General features: G+C 36.6%; 2 protein-coding genes across 5 annotated transcripts in view; both read left to right on the top strand.

The window, feature by feature from the left end:
• The window catches only part of LOC117432378 (harmonin-like), a 36,962-nt gene continuing 15,034 nt past the window's right edge, over window positions 1-21,928 (top strand). For all 3 annotated transcript variants that reach the window (XM_034054229.3, XM_034054231.3, XM_034054230.3), the window contains exons 1-15: window positions 1-324; window positions 4,378-4,445; window positions 6,320-6,463; window positions 7,157-7,295; window positions 10,393-10,501; window positions 11,029-11,053; window positions 11,173-11,230; window positions 11,577-11,680; window positions 12,102-12,186; window positions 12,301-12,360; window positions 12,796-12,852; window positions 13,295-13,437; window positions 14,611-14,676; window positions 16,804-16,937; window positions 17,724-17,809. In XM_034054229.3, coding sequence (XP_033910120.1) covers window positions 289-324; window positions 4,378-4,445; window positions 6,320-6,463; window positions 7,157-7,295; window positions 10,393-10,501; window positions 11,029-11,053; window positions 11,173-11,230; window positions 11,577-11,680; window positions 12,102-12,186; window positions 12,301-12,360; window positions 12,796-12,852; window positions 13,295-13,437; window positions 14,611-14,676; window positions 16,804-16,937; window positions 17,724-17,809 — 1,314 coding nt within the window. In that variant the 5' untranslated portion in view covers window positions 1-288. The remainder of the gene's footprint in view (window positions 325-4,377; window positions 4,446-6,319; window positions 6,464-7,156; window positions 7,296-10,392; window positions 10,502-11,028; window positions 11,054-11,172; window positions 11,231-11,576; window positions 11,681-12,101; window positions 12,187-12,300; window positions 12,361-12,795; window positions 12,853-13,294; window positions 13,438-14,610; window positions 14,677-16,803; window positions 16,938-17,723; window positions 17,810-21,928) is intronic.
• Window positions 17,829-19,546, top strand: LOC131701841 (harmonin-like). 2 transcript variants are annotated; one of them, XM_059002214.1, is made up of 3 exons: window positions 17,829-18,092; window positions 18,637-18,795; window positions 19,255-19,546. In XM_059002214.1, exons 1-3 carry the CDS (start codon window positions 17,973-17,975, stop codon window positions 19,393-19,395), a joined length of 420 nt encoding a protein of 139 aa, XP_058858197.1. In that variant the 5' UTR covers window positions 17,829-17,972; the 3' UTR covers window positions 19,396-19,546. The 2 variants fall into 2 exon arrangements, with proteins under 2 accessions (XP_058858197.1, XP_058858198.1); XM_059002215.1 differs by having other exon boundaries at window positions 17,987-18,795.

The following is a 21,928-nucleotide window of genomic DNA, read 5'->3' on the forward strand; positions in this document are numbered from 1 at the left end:
ATCATTGAAAATGCAGGTACATTTTTTTAATGCATTGTAAACTTTAGAGCTACTGTTATAACCACCTTGCAGGGCAGTTAAAAAGCAAATAGCATTCCCTGAGAAGCACTGTCAAAAGCGAAACACCTTCAGTACTGTTATAACCACCTTGCAGTACAGTTAAAAAGCGAAACACCTTCAGTTCTGGGCTCCTCCCTGCGTTCGGGAAAGGCTGTTGCACAGCAACCGAGAAGGGAGCGTCTGATGAGACAGTAGGGAAGTGTAAAAACCCGACAACTGCGCAGAACCATGGAAAGAAAAGTGGCTCGTGAATTTAGACACAAGGTAGGAAACTCCTGTGGCATAAACTTATATTGTCTACTACTTAACTGAATCGTTAGGTTGTGTGTTTTTTGGACGGAATAGGGTGTTCTTTTTCTAAGCCAAAGTCAGAGCCAAGTGATGTACTCTGGACCTTATCATATTAATTAACTGGTGTGGGGGAAGGGCTTTTTTTTACTCTGTAAACAATAATTAAGAAATGAAGCAAAATAGATCATTTAAATATACAAATCATGTAAAAGTTAGCGACCAGTAACATCGTTTATTGCTGGCATAGGTGTTTGTTTCTGCGTTAATTTGTGGACTTGGTAGTCCATAGTCGTAGATGTATTTTGCAGTATACTGTAGTCTATACGTTTATTGGAGGGAGTTTAAAAATATTCTTCTTAGAAAGGTACTTTGTGTTTTATGTCAAGAATGTATTAGCAGCAGACGCAAGCGGTTTCATCCGTCTTTAACAGAGAAGAGAGTGTTTTCATCCGTCTTTAATAGAGAAGAGAAAGCCTTTTTATAGAATTGTACACATATTTTAGATGTATGTGTCTTTACATGCACAGCAGTAAAAAGGTATAGAGTGCATAGTTATATGGAGTAAACTGTCTATTAAAACTTGCGACCTGGTACTGTATGTACATTACTGTAGTTTGCTTAGACATGTGATGTGTGGTTAACACAATGCAATGTCTTCTGTTGTCCTCTTCTGTTCAAACTTCCATCCAATTTAGGCTTAACTTATTAGGCCTTCGACCCTATAAACTGTGACCTCGTGAATTATACTGACACAAAAGACAGTTCACTGGCAGATCATTTAAAACCACGACCACAGATGTTCACTCAGCCAGAAACTGGTTGTTGATTTACTGTTAATTTGAATTTGAATGACACAAATGGTAGACAACATTGCATAATGAAGAAGGCTCAGCTATAAACAATAAAGCTTAATTGCTCTTTTATTGTGTGGACTGGTTCCTTGAAAAACTGACATGTGTGCTGTACATGATGTTTTGGCATTTCTAAAGGTTTGCTGTTTTGAAAGAGTGGTGTTTAATAATTAAATGTGAATATTAGTACAGTAGTTATTTGAGAGTTAATGCTATAGTAACACAACAAAGAATAGTACTTATAATTACACACACAGACACACACACACAAAAAAATACTGTGTGAAATTGTGTTGCTGTGGCATTGTCTCCTTTTAGCTTCCTCATAGAATGCTGCTTAGGTAGCAGCAGGCTCATTTTCACTTAGTTTAACATGTGTCTTTTTAAAGTTCTTAATCTTGGTATATAAAGCCAACCTTTGTCACTTGGCTGCATATGACAAAAGCTCATTTATTTGTATAGAATCTTAATTAAAATTGCGAGTGACAGATGAAAAAGCTTTCGTATTTATAGATTGGGTGGTTGGGAGTTATTAATTGGTGCTGTTACCATTGTCTCTGTCAAGTAACAGATGTCAGAATCTTATTTTCGATTTACGGTTAACAAGCTTATGTGTTAAGATACAAACTGGAAAAAAAGGCCTACACTGCAAAAAACAAAAAAACTCCTTTGGTTGAAACTGCCGTGTATGGTGGAATAGAAAACATTTCTCACTTTAAGTGTTTCCCAAAATGCATTTTTAAAATTCACACTTTTATTTTTACCTTCAGTTGTATTTCTGCCTATATTGTTGTACATTGTTATCAACATTTGTTTTAAAGCTCTGTTAAGTACAATATAATGGAATTATATATTGGGCATTTTGTACCAATTCATACTACAAAGTCAGTAGAGCTAATTTAGGTGTGTAGCAGCAGCTATACAATTTACAGTCTAAACAATTGTTGCTAACACTAAATCAATTCAAACTACATATGGAAGTGTGACTCGCATCACCTTTGTTCTGGCAATAAAACAAACTAAATGGAATATAGTGAGATCATCTGGTTTGCAATCAAGGCGTTTTATGACTTATACATCCTGGAAATTGACCTTTGCTCAGTTCCGCATTCTGTGAGTTGCTATGTGTGACACAACTAACAATGCCGTTTCAAATACTGTAAGTGGGTTGTGTGTCTCCAGATTTTTTTTTTTTTTTTTTTTTTTTTTTATAGATGAACCCAAATCAATTTATCATATTTCTGATCATATCGTATATCTTAAATCAGGCTGGCTGATGGTCAGCACTCACAGCCAGGCAGGGCCTTAAACATAAAACAGTGCTCACAGTGTAATGGTGGTTTGATAGCTTACTGTACTTTTTACTTGTTTTCAGCTCTGGAACAGTTGTTAGCTATAACATTTGTATATCAGCTGACAAGATTTCAACTGATATTTTATTTATTTATTTCTTAGCAGACGCCCTTATCCAGGGCGACTTACAATTGTTACAAGATATCACATTATACATTATTTCACATTATACAGACATTACATTATTTTACATACAATTACCCATTTATACAGTTGGGTTTTTACTGGAGCAATCTAGGTAAAGTACCTTGCTCAAGGGTACAACAGCAGTGTCCCCCACTGGGGATTGAACCCACGACCCTCCGGTCAAGAGTCCAGAGCCCTAACCACTACTCCACACTGCTGCCCATCATGCCTTTCTTTTTAAAGGCGTATAGCCTCTATAAATGAACCCCCAATATCTCTGACAAGCACCTGGGTACATATTTTTACGATATCAGAACAAAAGCAATACACTTTAACAAGCGCCAGTAATGCCTATGGGTACAACACTAATGCTCATTTACTAACATACCACTTTGTTAGTTATTGATAGAAGCACCTGTAAAGCATTTATAAAATCTGGTCCGAGGACATGTTAAATGCTTTTTCATTCTGATTTTTTCCTTCCCTGTAAAAGGCTATTATGTGCTATATATCGCCTTGCAGTACGATAAGACAAAAAATGTACTGAATGATAATACCCGAAAATAATCTTAATATTTTTTAATAAAGTAGCCAGCGCAAATATAGTATTAGGCGGTGGATCGCGCCGGTCACCGGCTTATTTTAAAAACCTTGAATCATGTTACATTTTTACATCGACCGATGCTTAGTTACACATTTCTTGTTTTAAATACTAGCTTGGCGACAGACTGTATGAGTATTACCCTTGGGCAGCTCCGTATCACCATTGTGCCTCAATATGACCAACTCTCAAAGGAACCCAGCAGAAAATATGTTGCATCTTAGTTAGGCAATCCTGGCTAAACCATTTTTTACACTGGTTGGGTGCCTAGCCTTGGCTGAACCAAACATAAGCCCAGTCCTGGAGTTCTAAGTGCACTGGCCGCAAGCCTAACAGTATATGTGTCTAGTCATGTTTTAGTCTCACTTGACTATTGGGTCACCAATTAAAAATGTAATCACAATAATCACTATTTATTCATATAATGGAAGCAACTTGAGTTAAAAAGTCCCTTATACAATAGGCCATTTCAGCCAGGGATATTTAACACACATATTGCATTGACTTGTTTTAATGTTGTTTTTATTTTTGAAAAAAAATTGTCAGACTTTAACTGGTGCAAAGAAAACTCAATTTGGGAACCAGTTTGTGAAGGTGCGACTGATAAAGTGTTGTAAAGTGACACTAGTCTAATTGAAGCTCCCGTCATCAGGTACGGAAGTGGCTACTAGTACTGTGTCAGGGCTGTAAGCTGCAAAAAGAAAGCGATCTGCCCAAGCAACCGTCTGTGTAGAACAATACCCGCTGGACAGCCATGTAACAGGTCTTGGACCAGTGATCACTTTACACGAGCAATTACACTGATTCTGCATGGGCGGGATGTGCTACATTAATGAGTGGCCCAAAAGGTTTCTCAAAATATTTGTTCAGCAGTTCAGTCGCTACCAGGTAAGGCAGTGAGCTTAATTTCTGTAATGTTTTGTTTGGCTTTGGTGACAGCTTTGTGGCTGGCTGGGAGATATTGTGCTGTATTTGAGAATATCTTAAACCACTGTTGTTTTATCTGGCTTATAAAGTGTGGTGCATTTTTAAAATGCAATCTTAACTCTTTTAAAGAAAGTGTTGCTGAATACCTATATCTTTTTATAATTCCAGGTGGAACTGTTGATTGACAATGAAGCAGAAAAGGATTACCTTTATGATGTGCTTCGTATGTATCACCAGTAAGTTTTACTTTAAATGTTTTGTCCTTTTACAGTTTAAATGTCATGGCACCTTGTTATACTGTATAACTATTGGTCCAGAATAAGCCCATTTTTGGTATTTTCAGTTTAGTTTTAAGAGTGTGTGATTGTATATACATACATTTCACTATCTATTTATAATATCTATTTCACTTTTACCTGGTGAAGAGACCTCTGTTATCTTGGTTTCTTGTTTAGATTTCAGCTTCAATGTTGGTATAAAAAAAGGTATCAACTTCAACATTGTGGAAACTGGCACTCCATTGTTTCAATGTTTAGGTTATTTCTTGTTGTAGTAAAATCCTTATATAATATAAAATATCGAACTACTTCTTTCCTTATAAAATAATGTCCTTTACTGAAAAAAAAGCATATGCAAAAGCATATTAGAATTCAGCTTTGCAATTAAAATGCTATTAGTGAAAACCATTTTTTATTTTTTCTGTTGTGTACCATGTTTTGTTTACAGTGTTTAATAATACTTCCATATACCACAGCTCTTGTAAAGCCCGCTGTTATAAATCATTTCTTTTGTTACTGCACCCTTGCTGTACTCCATTTTACAATGAAAAGTCAGACTTCTTGTTCTCATTACAGTCTATAAATGGCAATTTGAAGTCACCTTGTTATGCACATACATTCCTAGAAAGCAGGCTGTTTATGTGATGGCAATTTTCATGGTATTTCTTCAAAAATGAATATAATTGAATTGTTAACTGGGTTATCTACAATACGTGATATGTAATATGTAATAACGACTATGTAATATCTAATATAAGCATAATATCAATGGCATGTTGGTGAGAAATATACGTAAAGGAGGAATTGTGTCCAATTCTGAAGGAAAAAGCTGCTGTGGGAGATATTGTTCCCATTGACTTGTGTAATAATAGCAGCTGAATGGAGTGAAATGTAGATGTTGCTGAAGTTTCCATGTGATCTTTGTGGTGAGGAATAGTTTTGTTTCCCAGTAGCTGCATATCCGATTCTCTTTCACTCGAGTCTGTCAGATTGAACCCTCTATTCATAAAAGCACTGCCTGTTGCTTGCGAGTCAGGAATGAAATAGCCATTGTTAATAATTTAGAGCCTCTGTCGCGGTTACTAAATTCATAAACAGCTGTCAAACAATGCTGCAGCTACTTTTCATTAAGTATGGTTTACTAGCATGCTTCAGGACATTGCTGGCGCTTTTGAGCTCAAGTGCTGTGGAGAACCAGTTACTGAACCATCGCCAGCAAGGTATTAAATATTGCTTATGATACAGTAACTGGTTATCAAGATGTTCTATCAGCAAAATGGGGGCTGTGCATATTGCATCACAGTGCATTTTTCAGTCATAACCATCAAATTCTTACGTTTTAAAATCTATTGAAGAAGCAGCAGTAATACATTTATAAGTAAATATTTGTTATCCCCCAGATCAGAGTATCAGAATATGGGGATATAAGAAGGTGTCTGCCTGTATATCACTTTTGTTTCTACATCTATATATATATATATATATATATATATATATAGAAAACCACTTCTCCAATTGTGATGAAACGTGGTTAGGACATTGTTTAGTTATTATAAGCATCACAATCTGGATGGATGTATTGTATTCACAAGTATGTGGCACTTACATCTTTACAAGTAAATAGAGTAGATCTATGTTTTCTAATACATAAGGTTTATGATCACTGAACTGGATGTATATGACAGGTAATATACTGAATTCCTATGCATAGACTGGCATGGTAATCCATTGAAAACAGTTCTATTTAAATTAAGTAGTAAATTGAAGTGCAGTTATAAAGGGTATAGTTGTGACAGAAGGATTGCGGTTCACTTTGTATCTGTGTTTCCAAGGTCCATGGTTCTCCCTGTCCTGGTGGGGGACCTGAAGCTGGTGATTAATGAACCAAGTCGTTTACCTATTTTTGATGCCATTCGACCGCTCATCCCCCTCAAACACCAGGTGGAATATGATCAGCTCACCCCCAAGCGATCAAGGTAAGTCTGCAAGGACAGTTTGAGGAGAATCATGTTGTTAAAAAAAAAAAAAAAGATTTTTCCAGCTAGGGAAGGAATGCACAAAGAACAAAGTTCTTTAATCTATATTTAATCCCCTTTTAATTGCTTTTTTTTTTACTTCATATATACTGACCCGAGTCAAGGTCGTGGTTCCACTTTTATTCAAAAAAGATTTAGGATGGAGGGTGCTCTGTGAATGCCTTTCAATGTCAAGGATCACCAGCATAGAAAATAAATCAATAAATAAACTAGTTTGTAATTTATCTAAATAACTGAGTTTACTTGCACTAAAGCAAGTACATTTCCGCAAAAAAAATATGATTTATTAAAACTGTATCTTTTTTTATTGTGATGTGACACAACCTTTAATCCATGTGGGCTCCATCTGATTTATATTAAAATTGAGCCAACAGATAAAAATGTATCTCCATCACACACATTAGGAAGTCGAAAACAATGCATTTAAGCATTTCACATCGGAACTGAATTTAGCTGAAAGTTAGGTAAGCAAGACTTTGTAGAACTCAAAATGATTCCTATTTCTTTTAATGTATGGGAAAGGTAAGAACAAGCAAAAAAAGCTAATTGCGTTTTGAAGATATTTAATCTTTAAAACTATTATACCAGCCTGCTTGAACGTGAGCTGCTTGATTGTTGCCTCTATGTTTTTAGGAGGTTGAAGGAAGTGCGTCTGGACAGAACTCACCCCGAGGGGCTGGGGCTGAGTGTGCGCGGAGGACTGGAGTTTAACTGCGGCCTTTTCATTTCTCAGATAGTAAAGGATGGGCAAGCGAGCAACGTAGGCCTACAGGTGAGGAACCAAATTCTCACTTTGTGAAATGTGAATTCTTCAAGGGCAAACATTGAATGTTTTTCTACAGAATGAGAATTGGAAGTATAGTATATTGAAAAGAAAACTGTAAAAGTTTCCTAAATACAAAATCACCAAATAGTTCTGCATACCTCGCTTAAATGTTTGTGGAGATGGGACTGGTCGCACACACAAAAAGACTATTCTTTAAAACATGACCACTGATGTGCAGAAAAATCTTTTCACCTTTTTATTTGCTTGAAAACATTTTGATTCAAACAAAAACTCAACCACAAACTGCATTCCTTGCATCACATGCATTATAACAGAGATATACAGAAATGTTGTAACAAAGACAGAGTATAGTTTAAAAGGTCAAACAGGTATCATTTTAAAAATACATTTATTTTTTAAGTTGCAGACGTTAACAAATGCTAGGTAGAAGTGAATTTAGTAGCTTTATAAAGATTGGTTATGCTTGCAACAAAAACAAGAGGCATGACTAATGTATTAATAAATTGCAATAGGAACAGATTAAACAGCCCCAGGTGGCGATTGTAAGTGAATCACGATGGTTGCGTTATTGGTCTGTCTGGTATTTGGCTTCAGGGATTACCACTGCGTGTCTCCTTCATAGTCAGGCTTCCCAGACAGCTTTCAATCCTGTTAAATAAGTAGGGTGGATAGGCAATTCATTGTTTCAGAGAATGCTGTCTCCTGACAGAGTGAACAGTTTCTGAAATTTCATCCATTGGGTATTTTAGGAGTATTAGTTAACTGAATCTCTTCATGTTTTGTAATCTTCTAAAAATGCATCTAATCGTGCCTAAGAAAGAAAAAAAAACGGATTTAAATTTTGGGAAAATCTATTCAGAACCTGGATATATTATTGTAAAGCATTAATCTGAGCTTAGGTGGAACATATTGTATTTCTTGAATCTGCCTGATGATTGACCTAATACAAAGCAGCAGTATTGCTTTTATTATATTGATAAAGGTGTACTACAGTATTCTTGGGTAATAAGATCACAATGCATAATTTAACTTGTCCAGCAGGTGGAGTAAAACACCAGTTTGTGACTTTTGACCATCTCTTCAGAATGGAATTGGTGCTGTGTGGGGAACTATATTGTTATTGGGTAGACAATCAGCATGGTATGAACGCTCAATACATAAGCAGACCTTTTCCTTCTAATTCTGTCCTTTTAGATATAGCTTACTTTTTAATATAATAATTTAATAATCTTTATTTTATATAGCGCCTTTCATAAAGAATTATCACAAAGCACTTAACAAAGCAAGGGAAGACAAGTGAAATAGCAATAAAACAAAACTCATGACCTATACAGAATTGGATAAAAACTACTAACGTTAAGAATCAAGAAAATAAAAACAACAAAGAATCTAAAAGAATGCCAATTTACATGCACTTTGACGGGGGGGGGGGGGGGGGATTACATTTAAAATTCTGAATGTAATAAATATCACCACCAGGGGGTGCCATTCACATTTCAAAATGTACTCTGGCTTGTGGCAGGAATACATTTTTTTTTTTTAAATTCAAGTGTAAACAACAACAAACTTTCATGAATACAATATCTTACTTAATTAAAAAAAAAAATGTATCTTTTAAAAAGCAATATTTAACATTTTGTGACTATAGTGCCATCTGTCTTAACAGCATAGCCAGGAGAGACCTATAAATCGTTTGTGACTGTTTACACTGAAGAGGTGACATGCTGGGTAATTACAGACTGGTTGGAACTAGCTACAGTGACTCTTCAAACGTTGCTGCAATTATGCTTTGTCAGTAGTAATTCAAACATAAAAGGCTTCATGTAACTAAAGCTCTCCACTGGCGCTTGAAGTATGCTCAAAACCTTTTTTTCAACCACAGCAGCTGCATCTGTAGTCATAGTGATATCTATGTTGTCATGAAAATTATAACTGTTTATCTGTGCCACAGCTTCATTATGAACAACAGCTTTTTACAATAACAGCAAAGTGCCTTTTACTTCTGTATCTTTACTGTAGTATAAGCAAAGTCTAGTTACAAGGAGCTCTTTAACCTTTGCAGCCAATTAGTGCTGTTATTGCGTTTCTGCCAATAAAAAGGCTTGTACCTTTTCAGACCAGAAACAAGACAATGGAAAGAACCCAGCCTTTGCAGGTCCCTTTAATCGCTGTGTCTGCTATTTGTCTTCCTTGCAACCAGGTTATGCATCCTTCTGGTTTCAAAACCAATAGTATTGTGAAGGATAGTTCTACATGTGGTATTAGATTTACTTAATTAATTTCTTGTTCTTTAAATGACCTCCTGTGAAGACTCACCCACTGTTTTCCCTTTGCTAATCATTTCCCTAATGTGGTTTATGAAAATCTTTTCATGGCCTTTTGGGACAAGCTCATGTGTAGTCAACCCAGCAGGGAAATGTAAACTTGGCTGGATTAGAGTACTGCGTTTCAGCTGCATGGGTGAGCAAAACTGAGCAAAAATTCAGATTCAGATCAAGACAAGCAAGTTCTGACATATCTGACTGTCCGACCAAGGCTGATTCAGTTCAACTATACTGCATTAATGAGATGTTTTTCAAGCCTTCAAACAGCGGACAGAGATGTGTGCAGTTGGATTACACAATATAGGTCACACAAGGTCTTATGTAAAATTGATTTATGATTTTTTTTTTTACATTTCCCTTTTCATGAATGTGAGTGGTTATGGGTTCCGATGCTCTGATATTGAAGATTTAGAGTTGTTTACTATAGCTACCTTTACTCTTTTTTTAGATTTTTTTTTTTTTTAGTTTTTAAAATTGATTCTTGTTGACTACTAATTTTTGTGAGCACATGTCTAATCCAGGTTTGGATTTTTGATGAGGCAGCGTATAGAGGTCATTGTGACATAATCTATAGTCATGCAATTCTGTACCCAAGTGTTCAGTAAATGAATTGAAGCTAATGGGCAGTGATTAGATCCATTGCAGTAACTCCTATAAAACATAATTGTAATCATTTGGTCTGTGACACATGCATACTCTGGGTTGTTTAATCACTATGTGATGGGTGAAAATGAATTGGATCTCAATTTACCCTTTAGGTTGGGGATGAGATCATTCGGATTAATGGCTACTCTATTTCTTCATGTATTCACGAGGAAGTGATAAACCTGATTCGAACGAAGAAGACTGTGTCCCTGAAAGTGAGACGTAAGTTGAGTAACACGCTTGCCTCTTTTTAAACTAGAAGAACCCTTACACAGTATGTTTGTAGTTTTTGTCCCATGCTACTAGCAGTCATCAGATTTGTTAAATGAAATAAAATAACACAAATTACAAAAAAGTCAGCATTACATTAATTCAATCAGTCAGTTCAAAGAAATAAATGCATTTCATGAAACAGCTGCTTTAAAGCAGATTATTGCCAACATTCCAGATCATTTGGGATTTATAAATGATCAATAGATTTATCATTTACATGGTCTGATTAACTCATTAAAGAAAACATAAAAAAAAACGTTTTTGCCATACTTTCTCATGGTATTCTGCAGTAGCTTAAATTACATTCAGCACTGTACAACTGTTTAATCATCATATTTTATACAAAAATATATTTTAAGGAGTTGTAAATAATGTAACCTTTTTTATTCAAAATGTTTTATTAAATATAAATATACGTTTGTATGTATGTATATGTTTTAGTTGTTGCAAGTTACATGTATGTTCTTTCTTTACAGATGTTGGCATGATACCTGTCAAAAGGTAAAAGGTTTCTCTTTGTTTTCTGTAAATGGGGGTGGGAGGTGTAATACAGATTATAAATGATAGGTTTGATGTTCATTCCAGGATTGAAAGATCTGAAATAATTTATTTTTAAATAGCTCTCCTGGTGACCCCCTGAAATGGCAGTTTGTTGACCAGTATGTATCTGAAAGTGGGGTAAGATATTTACTATATATAATATTAACTTTTAAAAACAAATAAAATAAATGAAAATAAATTGCAGTCTGATTGCTGAACTTCTTGCATGTATGTCATATTCTGTAACACTCACACAGTGTTATCAAAACTACATTTCTCCAGTGACACACCATTCAGTTGTAATGTGTGTGCCCTCCCTTATAAGTTAATTCTCACATCATGACATTACATTGCTAAATTACAAAGTGAAATGATTGTCTGTTAAAGAATGGTATATTTTGTTGGATCAGGGAATGTTTGAATCATGTTGCATCTCAGAGTTTTGGTATCCTGTTCCATTTGAACATGTTTCTTGATGTTACAGGACCGTAAAAACAGCATTGCTGGATTAGCATCAATTGGAGGGAAAGAAATCAAAGAGAAGAAGGTGTTTCTCAGTCTGGCTGGCACAAAGGGCTTGGGATGCAGGTGGGTCAGTCATAAAAAATTGTGATCATTTATAAATATGTCTGACGTATGTTTCACCCCTGCCCGGTACCTGCTGTAAAATCCAGGCACACTTACATTTTCTTCATTTCAATTACGTTCGACATCAAGTAGACAAATATATTCATTTATTTATTTGACATATTTCTTTTAGCATGAAACTATTCTATACATTTTCAGGCCCACTCTTTTGCTTCCTGCCTCTGAATAGTGTTATACTTTACAGCTAAAACCAGCCCGAACTGTACTCACTTATTATGTAAAATGTGGTTACTTGTGAAATGAATATTTAGGGTATGCAGGCTGCATGTTTGTCTACGCCTTTCATGGGGCTTGCTGTGTTTTTTTTTTTTTTTTTTTTGCATGCCCTTAACTGATTTCTGTGAATCATTTGCTATTGCAGCATTTCAAGTGGACCAAACCAGAAGCCCGGTATTTTCATCAGCAATGTGAAACCAGGGTCTCTTTCTGCAGAGGTTGGTTTACAGGTAAGTCACAAAAGTTGCATGAGTTAAAGGAAATATGCATTTTTGCTTAATGAAATGTTAAGGATGAATCCATTCTTTGAGTGATGTGCAGTAGGGATGTTGTGTTTCCTGTAGGTTGGGGACCAGATCGTTGAAGTGAACGGAATAGAATTTTCAAACTTGGATCACAAAGAGGTAAGGGAGGCCCAATTTCTGTTCTGTTTGCTCCAGGGCAATGTTTAGCCTGCAATAGCAAAAAAAAATTAAAGTATATAATAAAATAAAAACATTTATCAGTTTGTTTTTATTATCGTTCTACGGAAGTCTGTGAATTAAGGAAGCATCACCTGGCTAGAAATGCAGGTATCTTACTATGTTGTAAAACACTGCATAGGTATCGTTCTCAAGGGAGTTTCTGGCCTTTGCAGGACTTTCAATTCACAACCAAATCCTTTTGAACACGGCTTAATGTGGGTAGGGCTAATGAGACTAAAGAGACCCTCAGTGTGATTTATTTTCAAAAGGGTCCAATTAAATTAGGTTGAACAACTGTTTGCAATCACTAAATTAAATCAAACTACTGTCACCCTTTTGAAAATCATTTTCTATCATTTTCAATTTTTTGTATAGGCTGTAAAAGTCCTAAAGAGTAGTAGAAGTCTGACGATCACGGTTCTTACAGGAGCGGTAAGTATTGTGTAGTAAAACATCTTATTATTTACCCTTGTATTATAGTAAAAACTATTACATTTTGCCCAGTAATATACAGTGATATTTGGATTTGTGTTAGCAAGGTCTACCAACGAGGTGCAACAAAAAAACTAAGAGTTACCTGAGTTGTATAAACAATTATTTTTTTAATGAATAACATACATGTTGATGTCTGTTAAACTGTTTCTAACTAAACAAACTGTATGTTAGTTTATTGATACCAAACAGAATGTATACGGCATCAAAACAACTATAAACTTTACATGAAGTCATCAAGGCATGTCTAATAAAAGAGAATTGCCACAAACTTCAAATAAACATAAGGCAAAGGCATTACAAGAATTACCCAAGCAGCTGCTTGCTTTAAAATAGTGTCCTGGAAGTATGCTGTCTGATTCAGTGTTCCTTGTGGTTTAAGGGGAAGGAGCTGTTCATGACCGACGAGGAGCGGATGGCTGAGGAGAGTCGGAGGGAACTGGATCGTCAGGAGTTGATGCATCAGAAAAAAATGGCTGTGGAGACAAACAAGCTTTTGAAGGAGCAACAGGAAAAAGAAAGAACGTGCGTGTTCTTATCCCTCCTACTCTGTTGTCATGGGTGACAGAAACTTGGCCTGGTTTTCAAAGCTTGGTAAACTCTGATAATAAAGCTGGAACTACATAAGGCATGTTTTATGGAAACAATAATGCTTCACTGAGTTGAAATAAAAAAAATATATATTTATACTTTTAAAATTGACCAGTGAGCACGTTTACTCACAATTAGGCCTTATATCTTTCTTAGAAATTGTTTGTGCTACATGATTTTGAGGTCAAAATCTCATTCCCCATGAAACAATACATACACTAGTAACCTGAGAGTATTCTGACAGATGGGATAAATGCAAAACCAATGGCATTTGTTGCCTGTTTTACCCCACTTACCCCCTGTGTAGTAAAAGTCAAATAAAGTAAATTAATAAAATGTGCACAGGGATTGCTAGTTAATGTATTTTGCATGTGCTCTATGTAAAGATTAGACAGTATAATATAAAATAAAAACGTTTAAAACTTTGTGTTTTTCTTTTCAGTAGATATATTGTCAAGCAATATTTCACCAGTACATCATCAGCTACCTTGGTTATAGGTTTTATTGAGTTTCCAGTGTAACATCAGATATAATTTTCTGCAACATTTTGCAAATACAGGCCATTAAAGGAGTTTGTTTTGGGCTAATGGGTTTAAATGAAAAAAATGTAGCATATGGCGTTTGCATATCGATAGCTATTAGAAGACACTGAATGGAAGCATTCTGTTTGTAAAGAAACATCACCGGTGTGGTTTGCTTTTACACAGGAGCAACAACCATCTGTTCATCAAAATAAATGATCAGGGTTTATTGAGCTGAAGATAGTTTCATTCTTGTGTAGTGTCCCCTTAAAGTTTCCAGCAATATGTTGACACTGGTGCCTTGTTTCATGATTCAGTAGTTCACTGTATGGTCATGCATATTTTACTTGAGCTTTACTGTGTAAGGTCCCCTCAATAACTCGCTCATTTCGATGCAAATTAAGTGTTTTTTTTATGTGCAAATTCAGATGGCAAATTACCAAGGGAGCACTTGCTGCTAATCCTGATACATTGTTGTGCTTGATTTAGTAAGAAAATCTACTGTAGCAAGGTAACAAACACAGTACCAGGACTTCTTTTGCACTAGGTGGTTTGTGTTAATAATCTTTCTGAAATATGTTTTCAGAAGGAAGATGGAGATTGCGCAGAAGACGGCAGAGGAAGAGGATCGATACCGCAAGGAAATGGAAATGTAAGTTGCATATTTGGCAGAATGAATTCCCTAACACAGTATAGCAGAAAAACCTGAAACTGTGTACAAATAACATCAGTGATAGTTAGCTCTCAATCTCTAGCAGCGTTCAGAATGGTGGAAGCATCTGCTAGTTCTGGGGTCAGTTAACATCATTTCAGATGACTGGCTCAACAGAAATGTTCTTCTGTAGTACAGGGTGTACTTTACATAATGTAGTCTTTAGTTTAATAGAAAGTTAGTCTAGCCCTGATTCATTGTCTGTGTTATTAATGGACAGAAGTGAGGTCTCAAATCATTATTTCATTTTTTTTTCTCCTGGAACTTGTTGCTGAATTTTTTCTGCTCACATTTTAAACAAAGACATCCATTCATATTTTTCTGCATGTTAAAATAGCAACTTAAACAGGGCCTCCCACAAAAGCAACTTTATATATTTTGGTATCTAAGTTGTAAAGTTAATATTGTTGTAGTACAAAAAGCTTTTAAACATGCAATCAGTTTGTGCTGCTGCTGGTTCAATGACACAGTTTTTTGGGCAGTGTCAGCTTTCTCTTGGGGTCCTCTTATGCCTTCATTAACTTTGAGAGATGACAGCAATCTGTCCCAAAACCACTATGAATGTTCCAGGGCAATTACCTTACTTGGTGGGCTTGTGAAAAGCTATATCTTAACAAATCACAATTGACTGTCCAAATTTGATTAAACTTTGCATGGACATCTGCTACATTTGCCATATAATGAGAATATAGGTCCTGTATCATGACATCTAATTGGCTGTGCTTTCCCAAGTCTGTATTTTAGGATCCACTTGTCAGAATTTCTGTATGATAGGGGTATTTTATTCCACATGCTTTCCACCTGGGAAGTTTATAAAAACCATTGTAATTAATATGAGGTTTATAGTGGTACAGTTTATAAAACAGGCATCATTTGATAATCATGCTTGGGCAGAAATCAATTGTCTACTGAAGAGTCTGTATCCTAACAGACAGCTTGGTTGTCAAGGTAATGGATTTTGCAGGAAAATATTACGCATCACATCCAGTTTGTCAAAGTGTACTGTGATGCTGTTTACTGACAAATACCTTCAACGGATGCTGAGCTCTTGTACACATGTTGCTATGTGCAGGATAAATGAAAAAGCTGTTAAGCTGCACATGGGAGTTATGTACAATATGTCTCAGATTTATTTACCCCAAGAGATGGTACATAAGAGCATTTCCCTGCCTATAAATGGTTAAGAGCTGAAGGAAAGCTAATTATGGATGGGAATCCCTTGAGCCAACAGATCATGTAATCGCAGAAGCAGTATTACGATAGTCTTTAGTGGAGTACCAGGAGTCGATCAATGCAGAAATGGGTGTTTTTTTACACATTGAAGCATGCAGCTGCTCTGAGACCTTGCTCTCTATGTCTAAGCATTCCCCCAAACAAGAAGCAGCTTAGCCCAGGACCCAGGAATCATTGAGAATTCAAGAAAACCATGGGTAGGACTGAGAAATGGAGAAGGCAAAAGCAGCGTAAGATAATTGTGCTGTGCTTTGACCTCTGAATCCAACTGGTTGCCCAGCACTGATTATGAAGCAGATTACTGTTGCTGAAACTGGAATTGAAAGTGACTTAATCATGGGATCACTATCATTTTTTGTAAATTATGCCAGCATAGCCAAGACTTCCATCATGCTTTGGTATACAACTGGCCTCATTTTATTATTACTTAAATTATATTGTCTTTTATTCCAAACACAAACAAATGTCAAAAGTAGGTTGACTGCAATGATAGGGATCCAATTAAACTGAGCCTGAACAGCTGTAGACACTCTACCCATTCATGGTCTTGTTTTACATTAGCAGTTAATAAATTGTACTGTACTGTAGAAGTTTCTCCTTAGCAATCTCTTACAGGTATTGGGTATAAGCGCTTCACTGTTAAATGTTTAATTCTTGCATAAATGATTTATAGTATTATTATTATTATTATTATTATTATTATTATTATTATTATTATTATTAGGTGTTAAATAGTCAATTCCTAAATCCAGCAACCTCAGAGTAGACTGGGTCCAGAATCCAAACCATACAAACCAGACACTTGCTCACCTGAGTTGACCTTGTTTTCTAAAGGATCCAAGCTGCAGAGCAGAAACATAACAGGGATTGGGAGGAAGACTGGGGCCCCAGGGAACAGGCAGCTAGGAAGAGCCCGAGCCCTGTGCCTGATGACATGATTCCACCTCCACCCAAGCACAAAAGCTCTGGTCAGTAAGGCTTTATATGTGGCTATTGAATGTACCAAACTCTTAAGTGCATTAGTAAAAAAACAATACTGATTCCTATCAAACCCACTTTCAGCTTGAACATTGCCAATCATTCGCAAGTCACTATCTCATATGTTATATAGCGATGAAAATTAATGCTGCCATGTGGTAACGAGAAAAACAATAATAACCCCCTTTGAATCCTCCAATGCAGGCATTAGTTTCCTCCATAGTTTCCTCTATGTACAAAATGTTCTGCCAGTAGACATAACAACCGATTTTGAAAAACACATTCTCGCAGGTCCAAACAGAATGTTCCAGTAAATGACTACTTCTGAAAGGATATTGGCTTGAATAGAATATGTGTAAGACAGGAAAGATTCGTTGTTTTGCGCTTTTGGCAACATGTAAAATTACATTGTATACTGCAGTTTGTCTAGCTAGTCTCATTCAACGGCTACAAGAGACTTGTTATAGTCAATTTGATGTATCACATTTTGTTCCATTGTATTTTATTTTATAGCTTCAATGTGTTTCAGTTAAATTGAGACTGAACACCTGTAAACACTCTCTATACACACTCATGGTCTTGTGCACATTACTTGATGAAATTTCAGATAATTTAAATAACAATTTTCCGATTGTTTTTTTTTTAATCCTTGAAGGTTCAGGCTCTAAATGAAATCCAGGAGCGGAAGGCTTTTTCTTTTTTCCTCAGTACTATATTGATGCCTCTAGCCTTCTGTCTTTTCACTTTCCTGCTTTCCTTTCCGACTTGTTTAACAGACGATGAGCAGACAGGCTTGCATCACGAGTATGCTGAGGATGAGGAGGAGCATGGAGGAGAGAGTGACAGTGAAAAAGAGAAGCAGGTTTGCAGCCAACCTACCTTTGACATTCAAATTGCTGCAAAGGAGTTTCTTTTGACAACTAAAACCTGAGCTTTGCTTTTCCCTCATTCTTTTAAAAACATCCTTTTATTGGGAGTTAGTTGTGTTTTTTATTTTAATAGAAGTTGACATCACTTTGGACGAGATGAGTAGTAGACATCGTTTGCAAATTTCTAACAAACTTATTATTTTTTTTATTTTTTTTACTGCTGTAGCTTTTGGCTGGTTTTATCGTTATGAAGGGAAATTGCCTACACTTCGAAAGGTACTATGCGGATGGGTGATTTGTTTTTGCGTGTTGTGGTTTTTGTTGCTTAACATGTGTGATTTCTATGCTCCATACTATAATATAAAAAAAATAGACAGTAAAAAAGTAAAGCAGACAAACAACAATGCACTTAAGCTTGAAGTGTTTTGAGCTGCCATAGATCTATGGTAGTGCTTATTTGGTTTAATAGTTTTTTCTAACTTTACAGCAAGCCAGTCTTTAAGTACCATCCCATACATCTATTGCAAATGTCTTGATAACCTATAGAGCTTGGACTGTGTATTCTACTTTCTTCGTTTTTCCAACACCGTTTCAAACAGAATATACAACAGTATTTAATAACCTGGACTAAAATCTAGAGAAGCTTCAGACACTGAATCGGATACTGCTTTATTCTGTTTGAAAAGGGTACACGCAGTGTTACAGCATGAAGAAGCATGCCTTCAGTAAGGCTAAGGGTTTGATCCTCCCTGAGTGTAGTGCTTTCCAGTCCTGTGCCTGGCAGTGTACTTTTCTTAATGACCCCTTAACAACCTCACAGAAAGGAAAAGAAAAACAGAAAAAGAAGTCCTCTAAAACTGAGACACAGGAGCAAAAGAAGAACAAAAAGGAACTTGAGTTCGAACAGAAACTGGCCAAAGAAAAGGAAGAAATGTTCGAACGAGAAAAACAACTAAAAATTAATAGGCTTGTTCAAGAGGTACACTTTGATGTGTGTGCAGTGTTTAAACCATTGTGTCAAAGCCATGTTACTACTGATCGTAGAAAGAAATAATGCAGAACTCTCAGTAGCAACACAAGATAATCAATGTGAGTTAGTGTCTGTGAATAACGTGCACCCTGTGTAAAGCAGGCATGAGCGAGCAGCCTTGGGTTACATGCCTTGTATAACACTCATCTCTTGTATATTACCATATCAAAAACACCATTTTGTACTATATAGACTAGCATTACTTGAGTATAATGGCCACCTCCTATACTGCGTGCAACCTGTAAGTAGCCCACAGAAATTCAAAAAACTAAATTTTTATAGGTCAAAGCCAATTTTTTTGCCAATGAATGAAAAACAGCTGTTTTTGTGAGATGGGGTGGAAAATGATATACAAAGGTCTTTTATCTTTTTTTGGCCCTGGTTTGTGAAATGGGAAATGTGATTCAGGTGTCAGAGACCGAGCGAGAGGACATGGAGGAATCAGAAAAGGTTCAGCATTGGGTTGAAAGGCTGTGTCAGACTCGATTAGAGCAAATATCCTCTGCTGAGAACGAGTCCCCTGAGGTAATTTTGCCTTGTACTTTGTAAAAGGATTTAAAAGGCTCTGGCATTATTCAACCTGTTTACCGTGTGTGTTTTTAAATTCTGCTAGCGTGTAAAGATAGAAGCAATGTCCTTTCTAAATCCAGGTATCTGTGTTGTACCGTCACCTGCTGTTGTGAGCTGTAGTGGACAAATAAATACAGTAAAGCCTGTAATTATGGTCACCTGAACTGTCACTAAGCCAATGTGCCCCAGAATTGAGAAAAATGTTCTGTCGTTTCAGAGAATTGTTCATTTAACTTTCACAAGAACGGATTTTTAGCTAAAGTAAAATTTGAAAACAAGAATCTCTAGGAAGAGGGTTAGAAAAGTGGCATATAATATAGAACCCTTGTTTTAGAGTAAAGTTTTAGTATTTTGTAGTACTTTGCTCGTGACTCTTCCTCTTGGCTTTGACTTGTGTGTTTGATAATGGCACTTCAGCAGCTAACACAGTCTCCTTCTAGGTGTCTGTAGGAAGGAGTCCCTCCACAGCATCGTCCATACGCAGGTTTGCTGGGGGTCTACAGCTCCACACCACTGACTTGGATGACATTAATTTAGACAACTTGGATCAGAGTTTAAAACAGACCATGAAAAGAATAGCACCACCCCCTCCGTCCCCAAGGAACCACCATCCCCCCTCCCCTCGGCTCCCGCACCCTCCCTCCCCAAGACTGCCTCCCCCTTCCCACCCTCCCATCTCCTCCCACAGACCTCCACAGCACTCATATGCCACACACTCACAAGCACAACACCCCTCTCCCCTGCCCCCTTCCCAGGGCATGTCCAACCAGTCCTCCTGGAGGCCCCCTTCTCCCCCCCACCTGGCACCTCCACCCCCACCTCCCCCGCCCCCTCCCAGTCAGCAAATCAGCTTTGCTCACCAGCAGCCCTCTATTCCTGAGGGATATGGTAACCACAAGTATCTTTCCACTGGCCCAGTAGAGTCTGCAAATCACTGGGAGGGTCACCCCTACAGAACAAGAGCTGGGTATGGTGCAGTCAGCCCACCACCCAGTGATCCTGCATATCATCCCAGCCCAAAGGTAGCACAGCATGGGACTGTATGCTTTGTTTGAGTGTGTTGATAAAACTGCAGTAGCTCCCTAATATATAATGACCTTTCCTTCCAGTTATAGGGTGAAGGTGAATTTTCTTTAAGGGGCAGGTTAAATAAATCACGGAATTAATGAGAATTTTAAGTAGTTTGTATTTACTACATACAATATTAGATCACTTGGAGTACATTAAGGCAGCATCTATAAGCTACTTTTTAGTCTCGCTTTAATAATACACCATTACAGCCTACTAATGTTCACTTCTTTTATTGGTTTTGCTGTAATTTGTCTTCTGACTTTACAGTACTATATACAATGTGAAGTTCAATTGACTTGTGTGATTTGGTTTAAAAAAATTGGGAATGCAAACCATTTTTTTAAATGTATTTATTTAACTTATCAGAAACACAAAAAGCAGTAAATATACTGGTGTTCATCTTGCTGTCCTCATGCATACTATTTTAAGCATACTCTTATGGTGTCTGTTGATCCATAGCATTTGAGACTCAAACTGATCCAAGCATTTAGCTCATCTTCTGTTGATGTTTAGCTGAAATGACAGAAACAACTGAGCACCACAGTATATAAAATGGAAATGAATCAGGTGATGGTGCTAGCAGCTGCAACTTTAAAGGTCTTTTCACACCGGACACAATGTGATTTGTCCTGCGATAAAATGATAGTTTCGCTGCAAGACTACCTTTCACACCAGTGGCAACAGGTGTGCATGATGTGATCAGCGACTCTCCTCTGATTGGTCATTGGTCAGTTCCCTAGCAGCCGTGTGACGCAATGGCTAAAATAACCAGCAATCCTTTTTTTTCCACCACTTCAATGGCACCCCATCGCATCGCAGGCAGTGTGAATGGTTCATATAAAAATTACGTTTTTTGGGTTTTATTTGTCGTGGCACATTGTGTCATACTAGACATTCACTTCTCACATCGCATCTGGTGTGAATAAGCCTTAAGATGCCAAATACACATTGGAGCATAATCAAGGAGATCCGTGTAGACATAAGATGTACTGTATATGTTTTCAGTAGTCAGCAAAGAAACCTTTTTATAAGTCATAAGAGTTATTTAAAGTGCATAGCATTTTTATATTACAAACTGATATTGTGTTGGTGTGATTTGTTGTTTGGCATTATAGTTTGAACTTGGAAGTTACATGGTTTAATGTGGATTTGTTTGTTGTATTTGGTTAATCACGTTAAAACAGTTTTCTGCTATGTTATAGTCATAAATCAGTACTACAGTGTATAACTTATTTTTTGGTCAGGTATAGTAGCAGCAATGTGTAAAGCCAAATTAAATGCTGAAATTGGCAAGAGGTTTAAGCCATTTTAGTTGTAAACCAATTGTTTAGTTAACCTATTGATATTTATGTAACATATTATAAAACTTACTGCGCATGTGAATTGTCTTTTTTGACGCATGCTTTTGAATTTTAATAACCTTGCTTTCATGTGGTTCAGG

Source organism: Acipenser ruthenus, chromosome 27 (assembly GCF_902713425.1).
Source record: "Acipenser ruthenus chromosome 27, fAciRut3.2 maternal haplotype, whole genome shotgun sequence".
Lineage (NCBI taxonomy): Eukaryota > Metazoa > Chordata > Actinopteri > Acipenseriformes > Acipenseridae > Acipenser > Acipenser ruthenus.

What these genes read in the sequence shown, in the direction of transcription:
- LOC131701841 (XM_059002214.1), top strand. Translation starts at nt 17,973, where the DNA reads ATGAGTAGTAGACATCGTTTGCAAATTTCTAACAAACTTATTATTTTT. An exon ending in AATTGCCTACACTTCGAAAG is followed by an intron (nt 18,093 to 18,636) that starts GTACTATGCGGA and finishes ACAACCTCACAG; the next exon opens with AAAGGAAAAGAAAAACAGAA. An exon ending in TTAATAGGCTTGTTCAAGAG is followed by an intron (nt 18,796 to 19,254) that starts GTACACTTTGAT and finishes AATGTGATTCAG; the next exon opens with GTGTCAGAGACCGAGCGAGA.